The sequence below is a fragment of the Camarhynchus parvulus genome, chromosome 6 (genome assembly GCF_901933205.1).
Source record: "Camarhynchus parvulus chromosome 6, STF_HiC, whole genome shotgun sequence".
Lineage (NCBI taxonomy): Eukaryota > Metazoa > Chordata > Aves > Passeriformes > Thraupidae > Camarhynchus > Camarhynchus parvulus.
In genome coordinates, this window is record NC_044576.1 from 28,728,585 (window position 1) to 28,748,660 (window position 20,076).

The window sequence follows — 20,076 nt, forward strand, 5'->3', positions numbered from 1 at the left end:
TAAAATATATTTACAGGAACTTTTCTGCAGTGGGACAGCCAGAATAGTTGTGAGAGTTGCATTCATTGCTCCATAAAACACATGGGTACAAGTCATACTCATTATTATTATTATGTAACAGTGAACTCAAAAAAGCAGTCAACAATCTGCCACAGTCCACAAAGCATTTCAGTATTAAATGAATAATTGATTCATACAAACCTCTTCCTTTGTTTTCTTATTTTCTGCTCTAAGCTCTTCATATTCGCCAATAGCTAAACAAAGGGGAAAAAAGAAAAAAAGTTAATATAGCAGTACCTCTTCCCAAATTAGCTCTCCATTTGATTAAATTGAAAACTCTTCTTTTGTCTATGCAGACTTCTTAAATAACATGGGTCATAAACTTCATTAATAGCCTGTTAATATCCTATGAACTGGACACCCCTCTAGAATTGAAGCAATTAGGAAGTGTCTGAAAAAGATGGTAGCTCCCAAAACAATCAATTTTTGATCAATGTAGAATTAAACAGTTTTATTGATTGAGTTTAAAAATGACAAACTGGATATATTGGTTTGCAGTGACCATTTTAAACCCACACTGGCTCAGGTTACAGATCAAGCCTATAAAGAATGGTTGGTGTGATCTATGGGTACTTGCAGAGCACCTGACCCATGCACCAGTAAAACCAGGGTCTCCCATCCATCCCTTTACTTTGTTCCCACTTCTCCTTATGTACTCAAAATTGCAGGAAAAACAAACAACAAAACAACAAAAAAACCCAACAAAAAGCAACAGGTAGAATAAACAAGAAACCACACTGGTGAAACAATGTATTTCCTACAGAGGAGCACAAAGGCTGCGCCTCTTGGTCACTGCTCCACTGCCAAGCTATTCCTGTTCCCTTCAGGAGACTTCTGCCATTCAGATGCCTGAAAAGGAATGCAAACTGTACCAACAGATGCAATTCAAGTTTCTTCATACTTGAAAACTGCTCATGTTTGCTTGCCTTTAAGGCAAAGTCGTTCTTGACATTCAATACTTTACAAATGACTGAAAAATGTAAATACAGATTTGCTCCACCCTCAACAGCTCTCTTCACACACTCCATGAACAGAGAACTCTGACTCATTAGCCCTGAAGGAGAAAATAACAGAATATTCTGGGCTATAGCTCTTAACCCACCCAAAATGTATTCTCAGCCAACCCTGCTCTTTCTTACAGTAAAAAGAGTAAAACCCCAAAAGAGCCAACATGAGTGAACACAGCATGTTCCTCCAGAACAATGGCCTCACTTATTCACCAACTACTCACTCCACAGCTCAGCTGGCCAGAAGGGACTGTCCTGGAAACATATCAATACCCTTTATCAGTATTAAATTAAGCAGGTAACTTTGTATGCAGAAGCTCCTTTAATTATAACTTAGTCTTTTGATTTTCAGTTGTGAACCTGTGTCTCCTGAACCTGAATTTGCTAACAAAATGTCAGTATTATCTAAATTAGATGTTTTATATATTAGGTACTTACTATGGCTGCATAGGACTTATTATTAAACAAGGCCATAAGGGTAAAAGTATAAAATGACTATAATTCACAATGAACAACAGGAAAGACACCTTCATTCACACACAGTGAGGTGGTGACTCTTCCTACTCTTTTTATTTAAAAAAAGTAATCAATCCCTTTCCTAAAGCTGCATATTAAAAAACCCCACAAGTTAAAGAAAAAAACCCCAAACTTTAAAAATGCTACTTGCATATACTTCAGTATTTATACTGCAAACCAGAGTAGCCTTCCAGACGACTGAGAGCCGTTCCATGCCAAATCAATAAGCAATGGATTGAAAATCTATTTATTTACTCAAAAAATAAATAGAGTTGCCAAAGGAAGCAAGTGTCACTTCACTTTTTTTGCTTCCATACCATGGGCCAGGCACGTCTTCACTGGTACAGGCAGGAGAAAGAGCTGATGGTGCCAGAAGTCCTCTGCTCCAGATGAAACAAGATATCCCAATTCAGTCATATTTTGGTGGTGGAAGTAAACTAACACCTGGCTTTTTGGATATATCATTAGAGACAGAATTACTCCTGTCAGCACCAGAAGCTTTAATGGAATTGCTGCCACCACACTGCTCCTCCCAGTGTACATGGAACAGGAACAATCAGGCCAAGAGTGCTGTGAAAACTCTCGAACAACAATGGCCTCCTGCATGTACAGCATGCACAAGACTGCGAAGTGCTGTCAAAAGGATAAAAAAAAACCAAAAGGGATCAATTTCCCCCCTTTCCACCATTTTGGGCTCAAAGATCCCTTTTTCTAAAACCAACTTATCAGTATTTCAACAGGATGCAGTACGGCACCAGCAGCACCAGCCAGGTGCACACTATTCTCAAATAATGCCTGGCTGGCATTTTCAACACCTCCTTCTGTTCAGGGCAATCTATGGGACAGCATTTCACCCAGCACCTTACAATGACTCCAAATCTTGACTCACAAACCTATTAGCAGGCCTAAAGCTTACATGGGCAAACCAAGCTTTGGGTCAGGTATCAGTTGCATTTGCTGAAACCTACACGGCTCAATTACCTTACAGTTCTTTAAAAAATAAATAAAAAGCACCTGTGTAAGTACACAAAGGTAAGTGTTAGGTACAAGTACTGTAAGTCAACTCCTGCATCTGGGTTCCCATATGCCTTGATTTTACTCAAATCTGTGAAGTGTGTACAAGTCAATTTAATAAGCCCCGAATTTGCATCTTGCAGTCTTACACCTTCCTTGAAAAAACAGGGCAGGAAAACTAAACACACCACTGCCTGATAAAGACCAAGCACTAAGTTCACACCAAAAGATTTGCCTTCGCAAGTTTCTGAAAAAAAAAAAGATAGGGTTCAACACAAGAAACGGAAGTGGAAAAACATCTGAACTCTAATACATTCAAGCAGGATGGGTTCTGCTGGGGAATTAACGCTGTGTATTGAGATATACACACAGGTACATGGGGAAAAAGTAAATTATAAAGCAGGTGACTATAGAAGGGAAGACAGCAGCCAAGAAGTTGTCCTAAGAAATTCCTCTGGCCATAAAAATTACCCATCTGCCACAATGTAGAATAAATTTGTCAAACCACATTAAGAACTTGTCAATAGCATACATTTAAAAGGTACTGCTCTGAGATATTGCTGTCAGATTGGCAGTCTAGTCTGTTCCTAAGAAGATATATATAAGATGTTCCCTTATTCAAAGGTACTGACATTATAAGAAGAAGTTTAAAGAGATCAAACAGATCATAATTAAAAAAAAAATATACATTGCCACAGTGCTTGGGACTAGAGATTGGAAATCATCACACTTCATCAAATCCAGCCAACAAACACAGAGCAAAGTTAGACTATTTGAAAATGAAGAAAAAAAACCCAGGCAATATAAATACCTTTAGTGTATGTGTGGTTAGCACAGTTGTTAACCACTTTAATTTACCAAAGTGACCAGAAATGTGGCTATGGCAGCGCTGAAGTGTAATTTTACCTAGTTTATAACTCCCAGATACTTTGATCACTGACTTCTGTTTTCAACTGAACAAAAAATGGACTATTGCAGAAGATGACTGTGTCTTTTAAGGGCAAGGTTCCAGCAGTGCCAATAAAACCAAAGACAAACAAGGCAATCTTCCAGGCAGGTAATCCATTACTGTTATGATTCAGCTGCTAGTCAAGTTTGCTACCATTCCTCAGGTTCTACAACCAACCACTAAAATAACACAAAGTTTTGCCAATCTGCCTTTTTTTGTTGTTTTGTTTTAAGTCTTACCCACAGAAATATAAGGGCCAGTTGAATAGAAGTGTACATCACTGGAAACATCACCTAAAGTATAGTGAGGCAACAGTAATATTTATAGTGAAACTGCTGTATTAAACCATGACATTTCAGAAAACTATTTGAGGATTAAAACTCAAACAACACTTTTAAATCCAAAATATCATCAATACAGAGATCTTGTTTCTTCATGATGCTCACCTTAAACTTAGTAATGGAGCAAGCTGAAGAATGATCAGTATCAGGTATCTGAGTCTAACACACAGGACTTGGAAAATTCAGCATGGGTGAAAGATAAGAGTATCTTACACACAGACGGCTTCAGTGTCCTTGTTGCTGCTCAGAGCTTTGCCAAGCAGCCAAGCAAATTTGCCCAAGCCCCAGAGAGCTTCACAGCTGCCACTGAGAATTGAATGGGCAGCGACAAAACACCTGCCTCAGGTTCCATCTCCTGACCTTGGTGAGGAGAAGTAAGAGCAGCAGCCGAAATGTGACAGCAGTCAGCCACAGACGCTGCTGTGGCACCACTCCTCAGACATTTCATTACCTGGTGCCAGGCAAGCTTCTCAAGAGTAGAAAAACACATCCTGAAAAAGAAACCAAGCCAACAGCTACTGAATGAATGTTTTCTGAAGCCTTTCCAAACCCATTTGCATTTTCCAGAAATCTGACTACACATCAAAATGTTACAAAAACCTGAAGCCGTACACTGCTCTGAACAAAATAAAGATAGGATAAGTCTGTGTACCCATTACCCCAAATATTCAGATCCAGCAGATCCTTCCACCAACTGCATTTATTCCCAAAATAATACTGCTATCTGCATTTGGAAGCAATAAACAAGAAAATTAAGAGACTCTCTTCAACAGACCATCCTAAAATTACTTGAGGGAAGTTGGTAGTATCTAAAATAGTCTTGTTTTGTTATCAATAAAAATGGAGGGGACACTATCTATTCCAAATTACATTATATAAAGAGTTAGCAAATTTACTTGTCTACAGTAACAATGTATTTTATCTAACTACAAGAATAATTTCATTTAAGTCACTACCTTTTCACTGCTTGAGTTTTTCACTCTAGACACCAGACTCATCAGTTAACACAACTTCTGATAGTTTAAGATGTAAAACAGAAGAGTATTTTCTTTTTTTCCCCACTAGCTAACTTTCTGCCTACATAAAACAACTTTCTCACCAGCCACATAATCACAAAAGTGTATGTTAGCCTAACAACAACACACCAAAACTCCTGTGTTTAAGGATGAACATCCACAAAGAACAGAGCCTTACAGGACTGGGTCTGCCAAGTACAGCTTCTATTTCAACAGCTCAGGTGGATCTGGGACAGCCAGTCCTCAAGTTACAGTAACTTTCCCTTGAACTAATTCTTCTAGTCCTGTAAAATTTCCTTAGACATTAATGGATACCCAGCCCACTGGAGGAGAAGACTTTCAGAGAGCAGAACTGTAGCCCTGCTCTAAAAAATTTCAACAGGCTCAGTTTTCTCTAAAGAATAACACAAACTTGTCTTTTTTGCAACTTATTATTGTCATTTTAATAAATGCTCTTTTGGAGGCAACAGTACTGGAGGGAAGCAGTCAGTCAGCAAGTGAACCAGATTTTGAGCCTTATTTTTTGGTCTCAGATTACCTAAACGCTCAGCTGTAAGATTATCATTTTACACCTAATGAATCCTTCCAAGACAGAATCTACCTTGTGCTGATGGTAATCGTGATTTTCCAAAGCTGAGCATACAGGAAAAACTCAAAAAGTGACAAAGCATGTCATAAATAGTCCATTAATATTCAAATGAAACTTGGTTAGGAAAAGCTTCTGCAATACAGCAAAAGTGATGGAGCACCTTTATGGTCAGAATGAATGACAGAAAGATGGGCACTGATCACACTCCTGTAATTTCACTCTTCTACACAATTTTGCCCAATAGTTCCTTTCCAAATTGCCCCTCCCCAGCTCACGGGAGACCAGGAGAGCTCGGTAGTGGGAAATACCAGATGTGAATTCCAGGGTGGCTCCTTCACACCTTCTGCACATGCAGGAGGGAACACCGACCACTTGGTGCCCGGGAAGATGTTCACAATTCAAACACTTTGGTGCACAGGAAGATGTTCACAATTCAAACAGATCTCCAAACGCTTGAATGTGCCCACCTGAATAACTAAGGCTGCAGCTTTGCTGGATCAACCTGGCACAGGGACAGACTGACCACAGGGGAGTTAAAAATGGATCATGAGCACCCCAACTCCTTTCCATGTGCCTTCTTGCAGAGGATTAAGTATTACAGTGTTCTGGTTTCTGAGTCAGACTATGCACTCAATGAAACTGAACATGCTGAAATTCTGGCCTTTCCTACTAAAGCACCGAAAGTGACTCACACGGCACCAAGGCAGCCCAGGGTGGAAGTACTGAAGTGCTACAGAAACCGACAGCGCATCAGTCAGTCAAACCGACAGTCCTGAGCGATCAGCGGGAAGTTTGATCGCTGATGGGGACAGGGACGGCAGGAGCTCGATGGCTCGGGCCAGGACCGGACCCTGCAGCACGGAGCGGGACATGGGACACGCTGACAGCTCAGCACGGCCTGGCTCAGCTCCACGTGAGGCTGAGCTCCTCGGAGGGACAGCGAGGCGGGCACACTGTCACCCCTGGAGCTGTCCGGTGCTGTGGGCTCCGAGCTCCCCGCCAGGGCAGCACCGGGCACCCACGGCCCATGTGCGGCACCGCCGCCTCCCGCCACCGCCATCGGCCCCCGCGACGGCCGCGCCGGCAGAGCCGCTCCGCCAGCGGGGCTGGAAAAGCCCTCCGAGATCATCGACTCCAAGCCACCTGCAGCCACAGCGGGCACCTGCGGGGCGGCGAGGCAGCCGCCCACATGGGGAAGAGCCAACACGTTCCACTGCCCTGCTTTATTTCATTAAGGCTTTTATTATTTCCCTCCGCACGGGCAGAGCAAGGGGCCTGGGAGCGGGGCCGGGGGACGCCCAGGCCGCGCCCGCCCCGCCGCGCTCCGTTCCCCCGGCGGGCGCGGAGCCCTCGCCCCGCGGCGGCCGCGCTCCCGCCGGCCGAGCCCGGGCCCGCGGCGGAGCGGGGGGGGCCGCTTATCTCCAGCGCCGGAGGCGGCGCCGCCCGCCCCTACCTTGGTCTTTCAGGCTGGCGAGGAGCTCCAGCTGCTTCTCCTCGTCGGAGCTGTTCATCCTGTCCCGCCGCCACCGCCACGGGCCGGCGGCTGCCCTGCTGCGCTCCGCCCCGGCGAGCGCGGCTTCACCTGGCAGCGGGCGGGCGGCGGCGGCCGCAGCCCCGGGGCGCGGCGGGCGCGGCGAGCGGCCCGGCCCGCTCCGCTCTGCACATGCCCAGACTCCCGCGGCGCCCCAGTGAGCATGTGCGGGTGCGGGCACGGCGGGCCCGGCCCGGGGCGGGGGTCCCGGCTGCGGGAGCGGAATGGCAGATCCGTTCGGCTGGAATGGGCTTCGGAGGTCATCGAGCCCAACCTGTGACCGAACACATCCGTGTCAGTCACGCCATGGCACCAAGCGCCACGTTCAGACTTTCTTTCAGCGCCTCCAGGGATGGTGATTCCACCACATCCCTGGGCAGCCCATTCCAATGTCTCATGACCCTTTCTGTGAAGAAATTCTTCCTAATGTCCAACCTAAACCTCCCCTGCCTTAAGACTGTGCCCCCTTGTCCTGTCGCTGGTTTCTGGGGAGCAGAACCTGACCCCCATCTGGCTCCAACCTCTTTTCAGGGAACTGTAGAGTGAGACGATCTCCCTGGAGCATCCTCCAGGCTGAATACCCCTGCTCCCTCAACTTCTCCTCATAGGACATCTGCTCCAGACACTCTGCCAGCTTTGCGGCCCTTCCTGGTCTCGCTCCAGCACCTCAGTGTCCTTCCTGAATTGAGGGGCTCAGAACTGGACACAGCACTTAAGCTGTGGCCTCACCACAGCTGGGTACAGGGGAAGCATCACTTCCCTGGGCCTGCTGCCACGCTGTTCCTGATCCAGACCCGGATGCCTTCTTGGCTGCAGACCAGCACCCCCAGGTCCATTTCCACCGGGCTGCTTGCCAGCCGCTCTCCCCCAGCGTGTACTGCTGCTGCTGTGGCCAAAGTGCAGCACTCTGCCCTTGGCCTTGCTCAGCCTCGTGCTCTTGGCCTTGGCCCATCGATCCCGCCTGTCCAGGTCCTGCTGCAGACCCCAGGCAGGGCTCCCACAGCGTCAGTCCCCCATGAGTTGGGGTTAAGCCGTCCTGATCCACTCCCACACTGCTGCCCGTGTGTTGCTGCATTTTTAATGTGCCCTTTTGCACAGCTTGCATAGCACAGCTTTCCACTGAGGAGCCCTTGCCCAGAGGAGTGGGGGGACATAAAATGGTTGTTTGAGTGCTTTGGTACAAAGAAAACTAAAAGGTTTTTTAAAACCCCTGGAAGCTTGCATTACTGTTTGTGAGGATCCAAGGGAAAACAACTGCATGCTGGTGTCCAGCACTTTAGGGAAACTTTGGTACAACGTTAGGGCAGAGGGCTTTGACAGAGACCTGCTCTGTTCACCTCAGAAGAACACACTTCTCCTCTATTCTCTGATGCTCCCTTTCTGAAAAAAGGAGGGGATCCAGTCATAATCTCTGTGTTACAATGGTTACCTTACCCAGTTTACTCCAAGGCTGACAGTAAGTGCAATGCAGAGTTTGCTTCTGTTTATACATTTTGCTGAGCTCCAGCAGCAGTCAGCTGAGCAGCAGATATCTCCAGACTGACATGGGCAAAGGTACAGTTCATACGCCTCCCTCCCTCCTTGTTTGGCAAACACCCATCAACCCTTGTGGCAGGCAGGTCAGAACACACCGAGGACGTGGCAACATTAGTTAGAAATACCCGGGAGTGAAAGGAAAAAGATCCTGCTACAAAAAGTTGCTCAGTCCTCCTGCCTCCTTCCTCCCATACAGAATCCTCTAGTTTTCCCATTTTTACCTAGTAAACCTTTAAAACATGAAGAGACTCTATATGGATGATTTACAGTACTTTCTGTCCTACAGATAGTTAATGACACGTGTAACATCCTGGAGAGAAGCCATAAGAACCATGTGAGCTGTGCTGATGTCTCAGAGGCGTGGTATGCCCCAAGGCAGAGGCAAGTTCATAGGTTAGTCAGCTTATTTTCAACTAGTCAGCACAAACACCTTTAACTGTACCAAATACAAAATTATGGATTTGTGCTCCTAATCATATGCAAAGAATGGGAAATGACCTTGGAAAATGAAGGCTCTGTAGAGGAAGTGGGAGGCAAAGTGCAAGCAATTATGTAAGTGCTGTCAGAAAGTTACTGCTGCAAAAGAATGGGGGTATGCTGACAGCAGGGTAAAAAGTTTCTTCTGTAACACTGACAGGACCAAAATAAATTTTCTCTATCCAGTTCTTAAAAAAATGGTACAAAAAATTTAAAGAGAAAACACAAGAGAACAAAAAAGACTTAAGGTCTGAGAACGCTTTGCAATGAGAGACCTTAAACCCTTGATCTTTTTAATTGGGCAAAAAGGAAACAAATTACTTGGTTATGGCAGTTTCAATACTTGAGGGCTTTTCAGCCTAGTGGAAAAGAGTCAACCAGAATCTCTGTAACCAGAAGTTGAATGTAAAAACTACAAATAAAGCCACACATCAATAAATGCCTCAGTTTGAAGGAACACAGAGGTCCTATTTAGGTCCTTGGAGTTCTGGGATGACCTTGGTTTTGAATAGCCCCCACTTTAAGTCAGAGCAGTTTTCCAGTGCTTTACTTTTTAGTGTCCTTTCTTGGGCTGCCTTGTTGGCATGTCCCTCTTCCCACTGCCGATATCATTCCCTTTCATTTCCAAACCAATTTCCTCTATGCAGTGCAATAGCAGGATTTGCAAAAGAGTCATTGTAAGGTTGCTTATCCCTGCACAGTGCCAAGGCACTGGACATTTTCATCCTTCAACAATGTTCTGTCTGTTGTATGCTGCCAGAACAGGGCATAAAATCCCTTTGATAGCTACAAAGGCTGCAAGTCAATTCTTCCATTATTTTATTTGTTTACTCAAGTTAAAGTAATATGTCCACATCAAAAGAATTCACTTCCATAGTTTCTATATTAGGGCTTCATAATTTTTCTTTTTGTTTTTATTCACTTATGTTTACATCTAGTTACAATACTTTGAAAAGTCAGCATTTAAAACAAGAATCTCCTTGTTTCAGACCATGCTGGTTGCAAGAATAGGATGGCTGTCACTGCAGTAGTATTATTTATTATTACTATAGTAGTAGTAGTGGTGCTAATAATAATAATAATAATAATAATAATAATAATAATAATAATAATAATATATTAATCAATTGTTGTTCATACTTTTCTAAGTTAGGAGATCACTGAAAAGTTAACTCTATTACTAATAACTGATGTCCTTTGGGAGTCCAAAATTCAGATGGATTCATCATAGCTCTAAATTCCACCAACTCATGGATGCAATGGATGAGAATCTGATATTCTGATATTCTCATAATCTCAATTACACAGTAGCCATCAATCATATAAAGTAATCTAATTACAGGGAAAAAAAGAAAGAAAATAAAAAATACTGGAAGTTCTAACTTTGTCTTACTTTGGGATAGATCTTAGTGAGGTGTTGCACACCTGTTATTCTGACTAATGCTTGAACCTGATGCAAATGATCAGTTCCCAACAGGTGTGTGTAACTCAAGCTGAGGTACCTGCTTGCATATAATTTTTTCAACTTTTTCCATGGTTCACCTCTTGGATGGGACTTTGATGAGTAGTCAAGTGATGGAGCAGGTGCAGTGATTAGTCACATGACTCCTAAATTCATAGGATCTAGAGTGAAGACCTAGGGATTCATAGCATAATAGAATTCTTGGATTTCGACATTTTGAAATTTTGAATAATTATTAATTGAATAGTTAAATTTGATAATAAACTAAATTTGATAATCGAAACCATTATCATGCATATGAACAACTTTGTCCTGGGACCACCTAGAAACAGTAAAGTGTGAACTTTATGTGGAAATCCTTAGAAATTTTTTTTCTCATATATCAGCTATTTAGCATAACAGCACTTGTACCTGGGCATACAGAACTAAAGATTTTGATACCCTATCAAGTAGGTCAGGAAGTTGATGTGGTTGTTATCTATCTATCTATCTATCTATCTATCTATCTATCTATCTATCTATCTATCTATCTATCTATCTATCTATCTATCCTATCTAAAATATGCATATTCCATTCCTCATTTTGGGATAAAATTTACTCAGACCTTGTAATGAATATCAAGGCAGCCTTACCTCTCCCACATAAATAAACCCCCAACATCGCCCAGAACAAAGAGCAAGGAAGGGAGCAGGGGACCCCTCTGGCTGGGAGAGAAAGGCATTCCCTTCAGAAGCAGTGCAGCCCATCAGTCCCTGCAAAGCCTGAATTGACTCCTGAGGGTTCATCACCCTCCTGTTGAGGAGAGCTACCTGGTGGAAAGAGCTGTGACTGCAGGCTGAGCACACCCTCAGGGCACCACTACAGCCATGTGTTTACTACTTCCAGAACACACAGATTTTATGAGAAGTGGGGGGACAAGATAAAATAAACTACATAATCACTGCACAGATAAACAACTATCAATAAACTGGAAAAAAAAATAAATGGCAGTAGCTATTTGAGCATCTAATTAACAGGATGAATAAGACTAAGCAGCTTGTCTTGCTGGGGTAATGTATATTTTTCCATCAAACCAATCAGTGCTGAATAATGACCGGCATAATATATCAGGGTAAATATAAGCACTTCTTGTCTCCCTAGGACAGAAACTAACTAATCAGCACACATTCAAACTGGAGTATAAGTATGATTAAAGATAAAAAAACTCAGATAATACAGATTCGTTTGAAAAACTTTAACCATTTGATTAGAGACACTAGCATGATCTTTGCTAGTCATCTCCATCTAGGATGGCAAACATGCCAGCAAAAAGGCACAAATTGATTGGGGGATAAATCAGAGGAAGATTAAGTGTTTATCATGGCATTTTAAAATGCTCTAATTTTACCATAATTGACAATCCTGGACATTAAATTTTCAACTGTAAACTATAACTCAGCAAATTAAATCTGCTCACCCTTCCTAGCAGTTCATTGTACTTTATGGATGCTCACCTCATATAATTTGGTTGAAATGGGTGCATCCTCTATCTTCAAGCCCAAACAGGTGGTGGATTTCACCCACTGAGGTGTGAACATCTGCCAACACCTGCAAGGAGACATATTTAGAGATAACAAATAGCTCACTAGTGAGATCTCCCATGCTTCCAGCCTGTCAGAGACAAATACCACACTTTTGCAGAGTTGGAAATTGAGTCACTTTTCAGACTCCTTTCCTCAAGTGGGGAACCCTGTTTCACCATCACTGGGGAGGCTGTTGTTGCAGTGGCTTTTATGAGCTCCTCTGGGGTTCTTTGCTTTGTTCTGCAACGATTTGGATAACTGGGCTGCCAGAGTAAAGAAGAAGAGAGGTTGTACAGGAATCTTTAAACCACTAGATGTTATGTGATGGTAAATGACAATAGCAAAAAAAGCTCATTTTTTTTTTCCCCTAGGAGGAAGGGATGAGCTGTTAAAAAAACAAAAACAACAACAACAAAACAAAACCCCAAAAAACCAAAAAAACAAAACACCCTAGCCATATAGGATCATAGGATCAAATATGTCTGTGCTCATAATTTCATGGTGACACATAGACATAATCTGATTTTGGTGTGGACAGATGTTTATGATGGGAGAAGTCTTAGGGAAACAGCACACTGCAGGGTGATGAAGTGTCACTGAATACAAAAACTTATTCCTTAGTAAGTTATTCCTGGAGCTTGCAGTGCTGTTTCATACCTTGTTCTTTGATAAACAACTAACATCATGTCAAACTAAATAATAAAATCAGTTAGTTAGGAACTTAAATACATTACTATACAACAGTCAAGGTCTTTTGGTACTGATCATAAGCATCTTAAAAGACCATTCATTATGCATAGCTTTTGAATTCAATGCCACTGTTATTTTGCCTACATCTTTATTATGCTGATCTGCAAAGTTGCCATCATAATTAATTTCTACAGAAAGGGCAAGTCATTTTACTTTTATTAAGCAATTTTGCAGCTTATGAAAAATAACCCATTGCCCTGCTTCCTCAACACACTTTCCATCTAGTATTTATGTGCAACTGGAGCCACTTTGTCTGTCTCTCTCTCCCTCTCAGTTGAACTTTGCATACAGCTCAACAGCAGTTGATGCTTTTGTTCCTGTTGCAGACTTGTCCCTTTTCTGGTGCTTGCACTACCTCCATTTTTCCACATAATTAGGGTCAGATGCTAGTTCCCTGAATTAAAAGGCATTTGGGCTCTCCTTCCAACAAGCCTTTCTACTCCCTTCTTGCAAAACAAAGCTGTCACATGCATTCTTTAGCTGCTGTTGGATTACGTTACACCACTTGACCACACTTACTACATTAAGATAATTATGCCAGGTATTTTGCTGATAAAAATTACCATGGCATTATTGTGTGCCGTGGAACTCTATCAGTTCATGTCAGCAGAAAATTGGGTTCTTTGTAAGAATTTAAGGACAAACCTCAAAGTTTCCATAAGGATTCTCACCAGCTTAAGCAGCATTTCTGGAAGTCCTTCGACAATCCAGAAGGAAAGGGACCAAGGAGTAAGCAAATTTATTTCCATAAAAATACCCTACAAACTTTCTGCCAGTTGCCCATCATCAGGTGACAGAGAAATGCATCCTTTGCAACACTTGATTTTGCTGATTTGCAGTGCCACAGGCCAGCTCCTACAGCTCACACAAGCACTACCTGGCTGTGCTATAAACAGAGATAAAGAAATTCTGTAATGAACCTTGAACTAGAAAGTCTGAGAGGATTATAAAGGGCTATTCAGGAAGGATAAAAAACTGCTCTCAGTGGAGTTTTACTGATACTAAACTTGGCCCAGAATGTTAAAATTTGAGAGAACTCCCTGATTTGCCCTGTGGCTTCTCAGCATTAAATGGCTTTTCAAAAAGCTGCAAGTTCCCACCAGAGTTTGGAACCAAGAATCACAGACAGTGAAAATGGAATACAGTGTGCCCACAAGGGATTGCTCCCACAGAGCCTTTTGGTCAACCAGACACTCCAGTGTGTCTTCTCTCTCAGAGCAGGTCACACAATGCCTCCTAAGAGTGACATTGAAGGGAAAAATCCTGCTTGTCATGCTGGTTCCCAGTAACCATCATGAGTTTAAAATTATTCCCACTTCACGCCATTTTATCAAAACAAATTCTTTGAATGACAGTGTATACTATTTCTATCACCAGAAGTAGTATATATGATAGTCTCACTCTGCAAGTACTTTTGATTTGTATTATTTTTCTACATTAAGGTTTTTAATTAAAATAGATGACAAATCAGGCATTAGCCACATCTCTGGGTCTGATCAGTCAGTTATGTGCTGGCTTAATTGCATTACTTTTAACTGACTTGCTTCACATTCCAAATATCAAGCATATCATTACTCATATATAATCAATATACAATAAGTATAATACAATACCCTAAAGCAATGTGAAAATACTGCTTTTATGCAAAAAAATGGAGGTAGTCTCAGAGAGGAAGGCTATTTCCTACATTGTACAAAACTAGTGCAATAAAACAATCTAATAAATGAGAGTGTTCTCACAAGGTGAGTTGTTTTGTCAGTTGAGTGCTTGAAATGCTATCTAATGTCTCTGTGGAAATGGCTGAAAGAAACAACAGATGTCTCAGATTTTTGCCTTTCATGTCTTATTAAAATCAAGGAAAGATGGAAAGGCAAACAAAGGGTTACTCATCATTTTTCTCTCCCTGGAAGAAGTTCCTATGAACACCACCTACAAGAAGAGGCAGTGACAACTGAAAGACAAAAAGCAATTTAGATAATGATGAACATTTATAAAAGAAAAGATTCATTAAGAACACTATTCCCAAGGATAAAAGGTGGAAAGGAGACAAGAAATTCTGCAAGCAGCTGATGTGAAGAGCGTGACGCGCCACTGCAGCCTTCAGCAGAGCCATCTTGTGTTGTTCCCTGCCACTCACATTCACCGAGGAACCCTGAATGAGAGGCTTGTGATCTGATTTGTGCTGCATATTTTTGAATTCACTCCCTCATTCAGACTCACAGCTCTGGCCTCTGAGCCACATCCCTGCTCTGCAGGGACTGAGAAGCTCTTGCCTAAGTAAGGCTCAGGGATTTGGGGCATCTTGCTGGATGTTTGCATCAGGCTGCTCCACTGTCACCACCTGAGACATCCCCAACTCCTGCTTTCATCCACTCCCCACACTGCCTTACATGTGAAGCAGCAATGTTTGCCATTGTTCATTATCTGCTAAACTACAAGAATTATTAAAATATGCTTCACATTGCTATGGTAGCCACTTACACTTTGCACTAAAAGCCAAAGTAAGCACCCAATCCCTTATTCTGTTATTTTCTCCTTCTGGTGCTGCAGGAAGATGAGTATGTAATTTGCATTGGCTGTACCAAGCTTCTCCTGATAAGATGAGGGTCTTATCAGGCTATCTTAGAGAAAATGCATATGCAGAATGTGACCCAAGCAGTATTTCTGACCCATATTTCAGCACAGCCTGGGGAGCACATGTGCAACCACCATGCTGTGTGTGTGTCACTGTGTGCTGGGAGTCACACGGCCCACCAGAATGGCTGGAGGTCCTGACATTCCCTGAGGACACCTCTCCTGCCACTCCCACACCTCCACAGGCAAAGTTCTGAATCCATCCAGGCTCTGATTGGCAGCACTTGATGAAGCTTTAGAGAAAAGGTGCAAGAGAAGAGATCAGACTGTTTTACAGTAAAAGCCACTTAGAGGAGATGTGCAGAAATCCAGCTGAAATACATAAAAAAGTAAAAAAATAATCCTGCTTTTGCATTCCTGAGCCAAAATACTGCAGAGGAGTTCACACAGAATAAGTTGGCTTTGATCTTAAAAATTTTACACTTCAAATAAGGAAACTGAAGAGACGGTGTTTCTTTCCTTAGTTATTTTCATTTAAGGCCTGAATCCCAAGGTGCTGATACCAGTGGGATGTGCTGATGCTAAGTGCCACTGAAAATTGACAGAAAACAGTTTTTAAACCATTCAGTGAATGATCTCATACATAATGCCAAAGGCCTCAGGCACTGGAAAAGATTGGGCTGATGGATGGTATATGTGAACTTGTCTTTAGACAAGGTTGTCTTCAAATAGAGAGCCATAGAACAATTTAAAAAACCCCAAAACCTGTAACTGACTAATTTTTGGACACTTCCTACAAAGATTCAGATGCATGAGAATCAAAACGCTTCTGTACCTACTGTCAAAGTTTTTAGACTAACTGTAAAGCTGTGTTGCATACATGTCTTACGAAGTTTACTTTTCTTTTATAGAATTGCCAAAATTTAATGATGTGGACTAAAGCGTTCAGTGGCAAGTTTCTGAGTAAAACCAAATTTTGGATTTGTTTCAGTGATTACACTGCCACTAAGTTTTCATTCCTTAAGGGAAAAAAAAATCAAACCTAAACCAAAACAAATTATTGCTGCTTGGCTGGGAAGCTGTAGCACCTCACCACCTTGTGGCAGCTCTAAAACCCAGCCAGGGATCCTGTGGTGGCCAGGAGACTTCTTGGCCACAGAGTTTGGTTTTGTCAAGGCACAACACAGGAGAGATGGGCAGGGGCATCCTGGAGAGCAAAGGCTCTGCCCTGCCTGGGTCAGAGCAACCCAGATATGGGCTCTGGAAAATCCATCCTAAATGATCACTCATTGTAAAGGTGAAGCTGAACACTATCCTCACCTGCCTCCTGTCCTTCCCCTCCCTAGGTTTTAATATGCTATAAATTAGGAAATACCTCTAGGTGATGTTATAAGACAAACCCAAAACAACTCCTGTTTTGAAGATGACCTGTCAGGTGTTCCACTTTCCAAAGAAAAGATTTGGGCATGTGTGCCCTAAACAAAGGTTCTAATCTTGACAATTCTTCACTGGAGCAGGAATTTACAGCTGCAGGTGCAGGATGAGGGACGGGGAAAGGGAATGCTGTGAAGGGGGCACTAACCCCTCTATTAGGCCAGGCTGCTGTAACTGCATTCCTGTCTCAGGACAGGATTACAGCTGCAAGTCCAAGCAGCTGCATCCCCTCCAGAGAGGGGAAGTTACAGAGCCATTTCACTCTCTGCTGGGATTGAAATCAAGTCTCCCATGCCTGTGGCACAGCTCATGTGAGACAAGAGATTCATCCCTACACTTTGTGCAGCACCACCAGCGCCAAGATGTTTCCAGACCAGCTGTTGAAATAGGTATAGAGTGGCTTAGGTATTGAAAATAGGTATAGAATGGCTTTGTAGCAAAAACATGATACCAACACACTTCCACCCTGGCTTTGGGTCCTCACCCTAAGTGAACTGACCTACAGCCACAGCAGCATTTGAAGAAACCCTCCCTTCCACCAAACACATCCACAGGCCTCCAAGCCACTCCAGAGGCATCAGAAGAGCCAAAACCAGGCAGTCTGTATTGAGCAGCAGATTTCTTTGGAACAAATGCTTGGCAAAAAAATGCTTTTACATTTTTGCTTCCTGCAGTGCCTCAGAATGGTGTCTGTTTAACTAGCATGTGCTTATTAATCTGGTAAGGAAGGCATTCTGGTGTGGTTAGTGAAAAACACAGGCAATTGTGTTTTGTGTGGGAGACAGTCCAGCTTGCCAAGCTTGTCTCAACAGCCTGTTCTGCCCTATCATTTATGAATAACTATTTTACTTCTCTAAAGGAACCAGCTCTATTTTATGGAAGGAAGGGTGATCTTCTGACCAAATCCATTGGTAAAAGGGTCTGAAAATGAAAGCAGCTTGCAGAAGTGAGAATAGCTTCCCATCTGGGGAGAGCTGGCACTGTGGGTTTATCAGATCTCCAGCCCTGGCTCTGGTGCCAGCATCAGGGTCAGTAATGAGTCTCAGGCCCATCCAGATTTGATAAAGTCCTTGGCAGGCACCAATGGCCACTTAGTCTCCCTTCTTTCTGCTGAAGAACAACAGACTGCAGTCAAAAAACACTCTAAATTGTCCCTCTCACAAGTCATTCATACAATTTACCCATGCTGGCAGATGCTAATACCTTTCTGTCTCTTTCTAGAAGCTAGATTTATTTTATCAACAAATAAATCTTGAGCCAGTCTGAGTTGGCAACCTAAAGATGAACAGTTTGAATTTCAATTTCCTCTCTTGTGCAGTCTCACCAGAACACATTCCTGTGTGTCCAGAACTACTGAAAGCCATCCACACTTTCAGTAAACATACATTTTCTAACTCTGCTGTTTTTCTAATGCTCTACTGTCTTTGTCTCTAGTGTCTTAGTATCTCAGTAACACTTTTGAAATATGTCTTAGCCTTGAGTTCCAGGTTAAGAACCAACTGGATTTTATCAAACAACAGAAAATCATCCTCCCATCAGGAGCTCAGGAGGAAATATCTTCAAAATACCAATTGCTTTCCAGTTCTCTGATGTGTGGGAGGAAGCCAACTGCCTCAGTGAAGTGGCAGCAGGTTCAAGGTGTGTACAAATGGTAATGGAAGCTGGACAGAAATGTATGAAAAAAGGAGTAGCAGGGGAAATATCAAACAAACAAAGACTAGGTCAAATCCCAGTAGGAATGAGTGTACAGTGAGGTGGGCAGTATTTAGCATAGGAAATCAACATTCTGGTGTGCACTCTGTCTTCCCCTGCATTTCTGCCCTCTTCATTTCTTTCAGCTGCTCAGCCAATGGAAAACATTGCACTGATGAAGTATTTTCCAGGTCCCTTCAGGTTCCAGTTTCCCTCTGCTCATAAAGCCCACCACCCACCCTTTGGAGCTATGGGATTTCATACCTGGAGCTGCTCAGGGCTGTATTCAGTCTGTCTGCACTGCAGTGGCACCTGACCAAGCCCAGCTGAACCCTGTGCTCATCATCCCAACTGCTATAAAAACTCTTGCAGGCACTACACCAGCTAAACCTCTCCACCCCAATCCCTCCCCCCACCCCAAAAATAGTCAGCTTCAGTAGATAATGCAGAGGCTGCTATAAAGGAAGCAATACCAGTGCTGTCATTAGACTGCCTCTGTTGCTGTTTTTTCCATTTCCTTTTGCCTGTCAGCAGACCTTGAGCTCATGACTCTGGCCCTTTTGTCCTTGCTTTGGCACATTCAACATGTGGGATTCATCACCCTCATAAGGGTAGCATCTGCTTTTAACTATGCAGGAATTCTATAAAGCATTGTTGTCATTGGTCCAAAAGAGGAGAGCTATCAGCACAAATATCACAGATGAACCGAAGTAAGATTTTCAGGATATATAGGTCTGAAATATTTCTGACAGGTCAGCTAAAAGATGCATTAAGGCAGAATATAACACACATCAATCTCAAGATATGCATTTCTTTCCTTGACTTCTACCCATTGGAGCAAATCCTGAGCCTCTGAGTCAGCTTGTTGACATACTGGGGCAGAAATGACTGAAAAACACTTGTGAAAAAACATTGCAAAATCTCTGTAATAAACCTCTGTATCTTAACTCAACATTATTGATATATGCAGCAGTCATTCTTCATAGGTTTGCTCAGTGTCCTGGGCAGCTGGGAACCACACTCAGATTATTAAAGTACAAGCGTATCTCTATTGACATGAACTTGGAGAAATACATCAAAGGAACAAAAGTCAGGTCTTGCCTCCCATGAAATTAAATCAAGAGAGATTAGTGCAGGAAGGACAGGGACAGAGAGAGCCTGCCATTGAAATACTGGTGTTATAACCAGCTCAATTGCCTTCCCTGTGCTTTCAAGGGTTTAGTGGACACCTTGGAGGAGCCAGCAAGAAGTCCAACACAGCCAGCAGTAGTGGAGGGATTGTTCACAGCTCCTGGATTGTGTGGATCAGGGAGGTTTGGGCTCTCAGCCCTCAGCCTCTGAGCTGCAGGGCTGCCTGAAGAGGCTGGAGCAAAGCAGCCCCAGGAGAGGCTTTTGGGCTGGACTGGAGTCAGGTCTGATTGATTAAATAAAGGGCATCTTTATGTCTGTAGACCAGCAGAGAATGTCTGAGTGGGAGATCTTCCTGCCCGGGAACAGGGAATGACCCAAAAAAGCCTTAACTAAAACAAATGTGTCTGGGCAACTCAGAGCTGAGAGCAGGAGCC

General features: G+C 43.0%; 1 protein-coding gene across 2 annotated transcripts in view; it reads right to left on the reverse strand.

The window, feature by feature from the left end:
* SHTN1 (shootin 1) overlaps nucleotides 1-7,079 on the reverse strand; it is a 55,256-nt gene extending 48,177 nt beyond the window's left edge. For both annotated transcript variants that reach the window (XM_030951638.1, XM_030951639.1), the window contains exons 1-2: nucleotides 6,946-7,079; nucleotides 202-254 (exon numbers count right to left, since the gene is read on the reverse strand). In XM_030951638.1, coding sequence (XP_030807498.1) covers nucleotides 202-254; nucleotides 6,946-7,003 — 111 coding nt within the window. In that variant the 5' untranslated portion in view covers nucleotides 7,004-7,079. The remainder of the gene's footprint in view (nucleotides 1-201; nucleotides 255-6,945) is intronic.
* Between the last annotated feature and the right edge of the window lie 12,997 nt (nucleotides 7,080-20,076).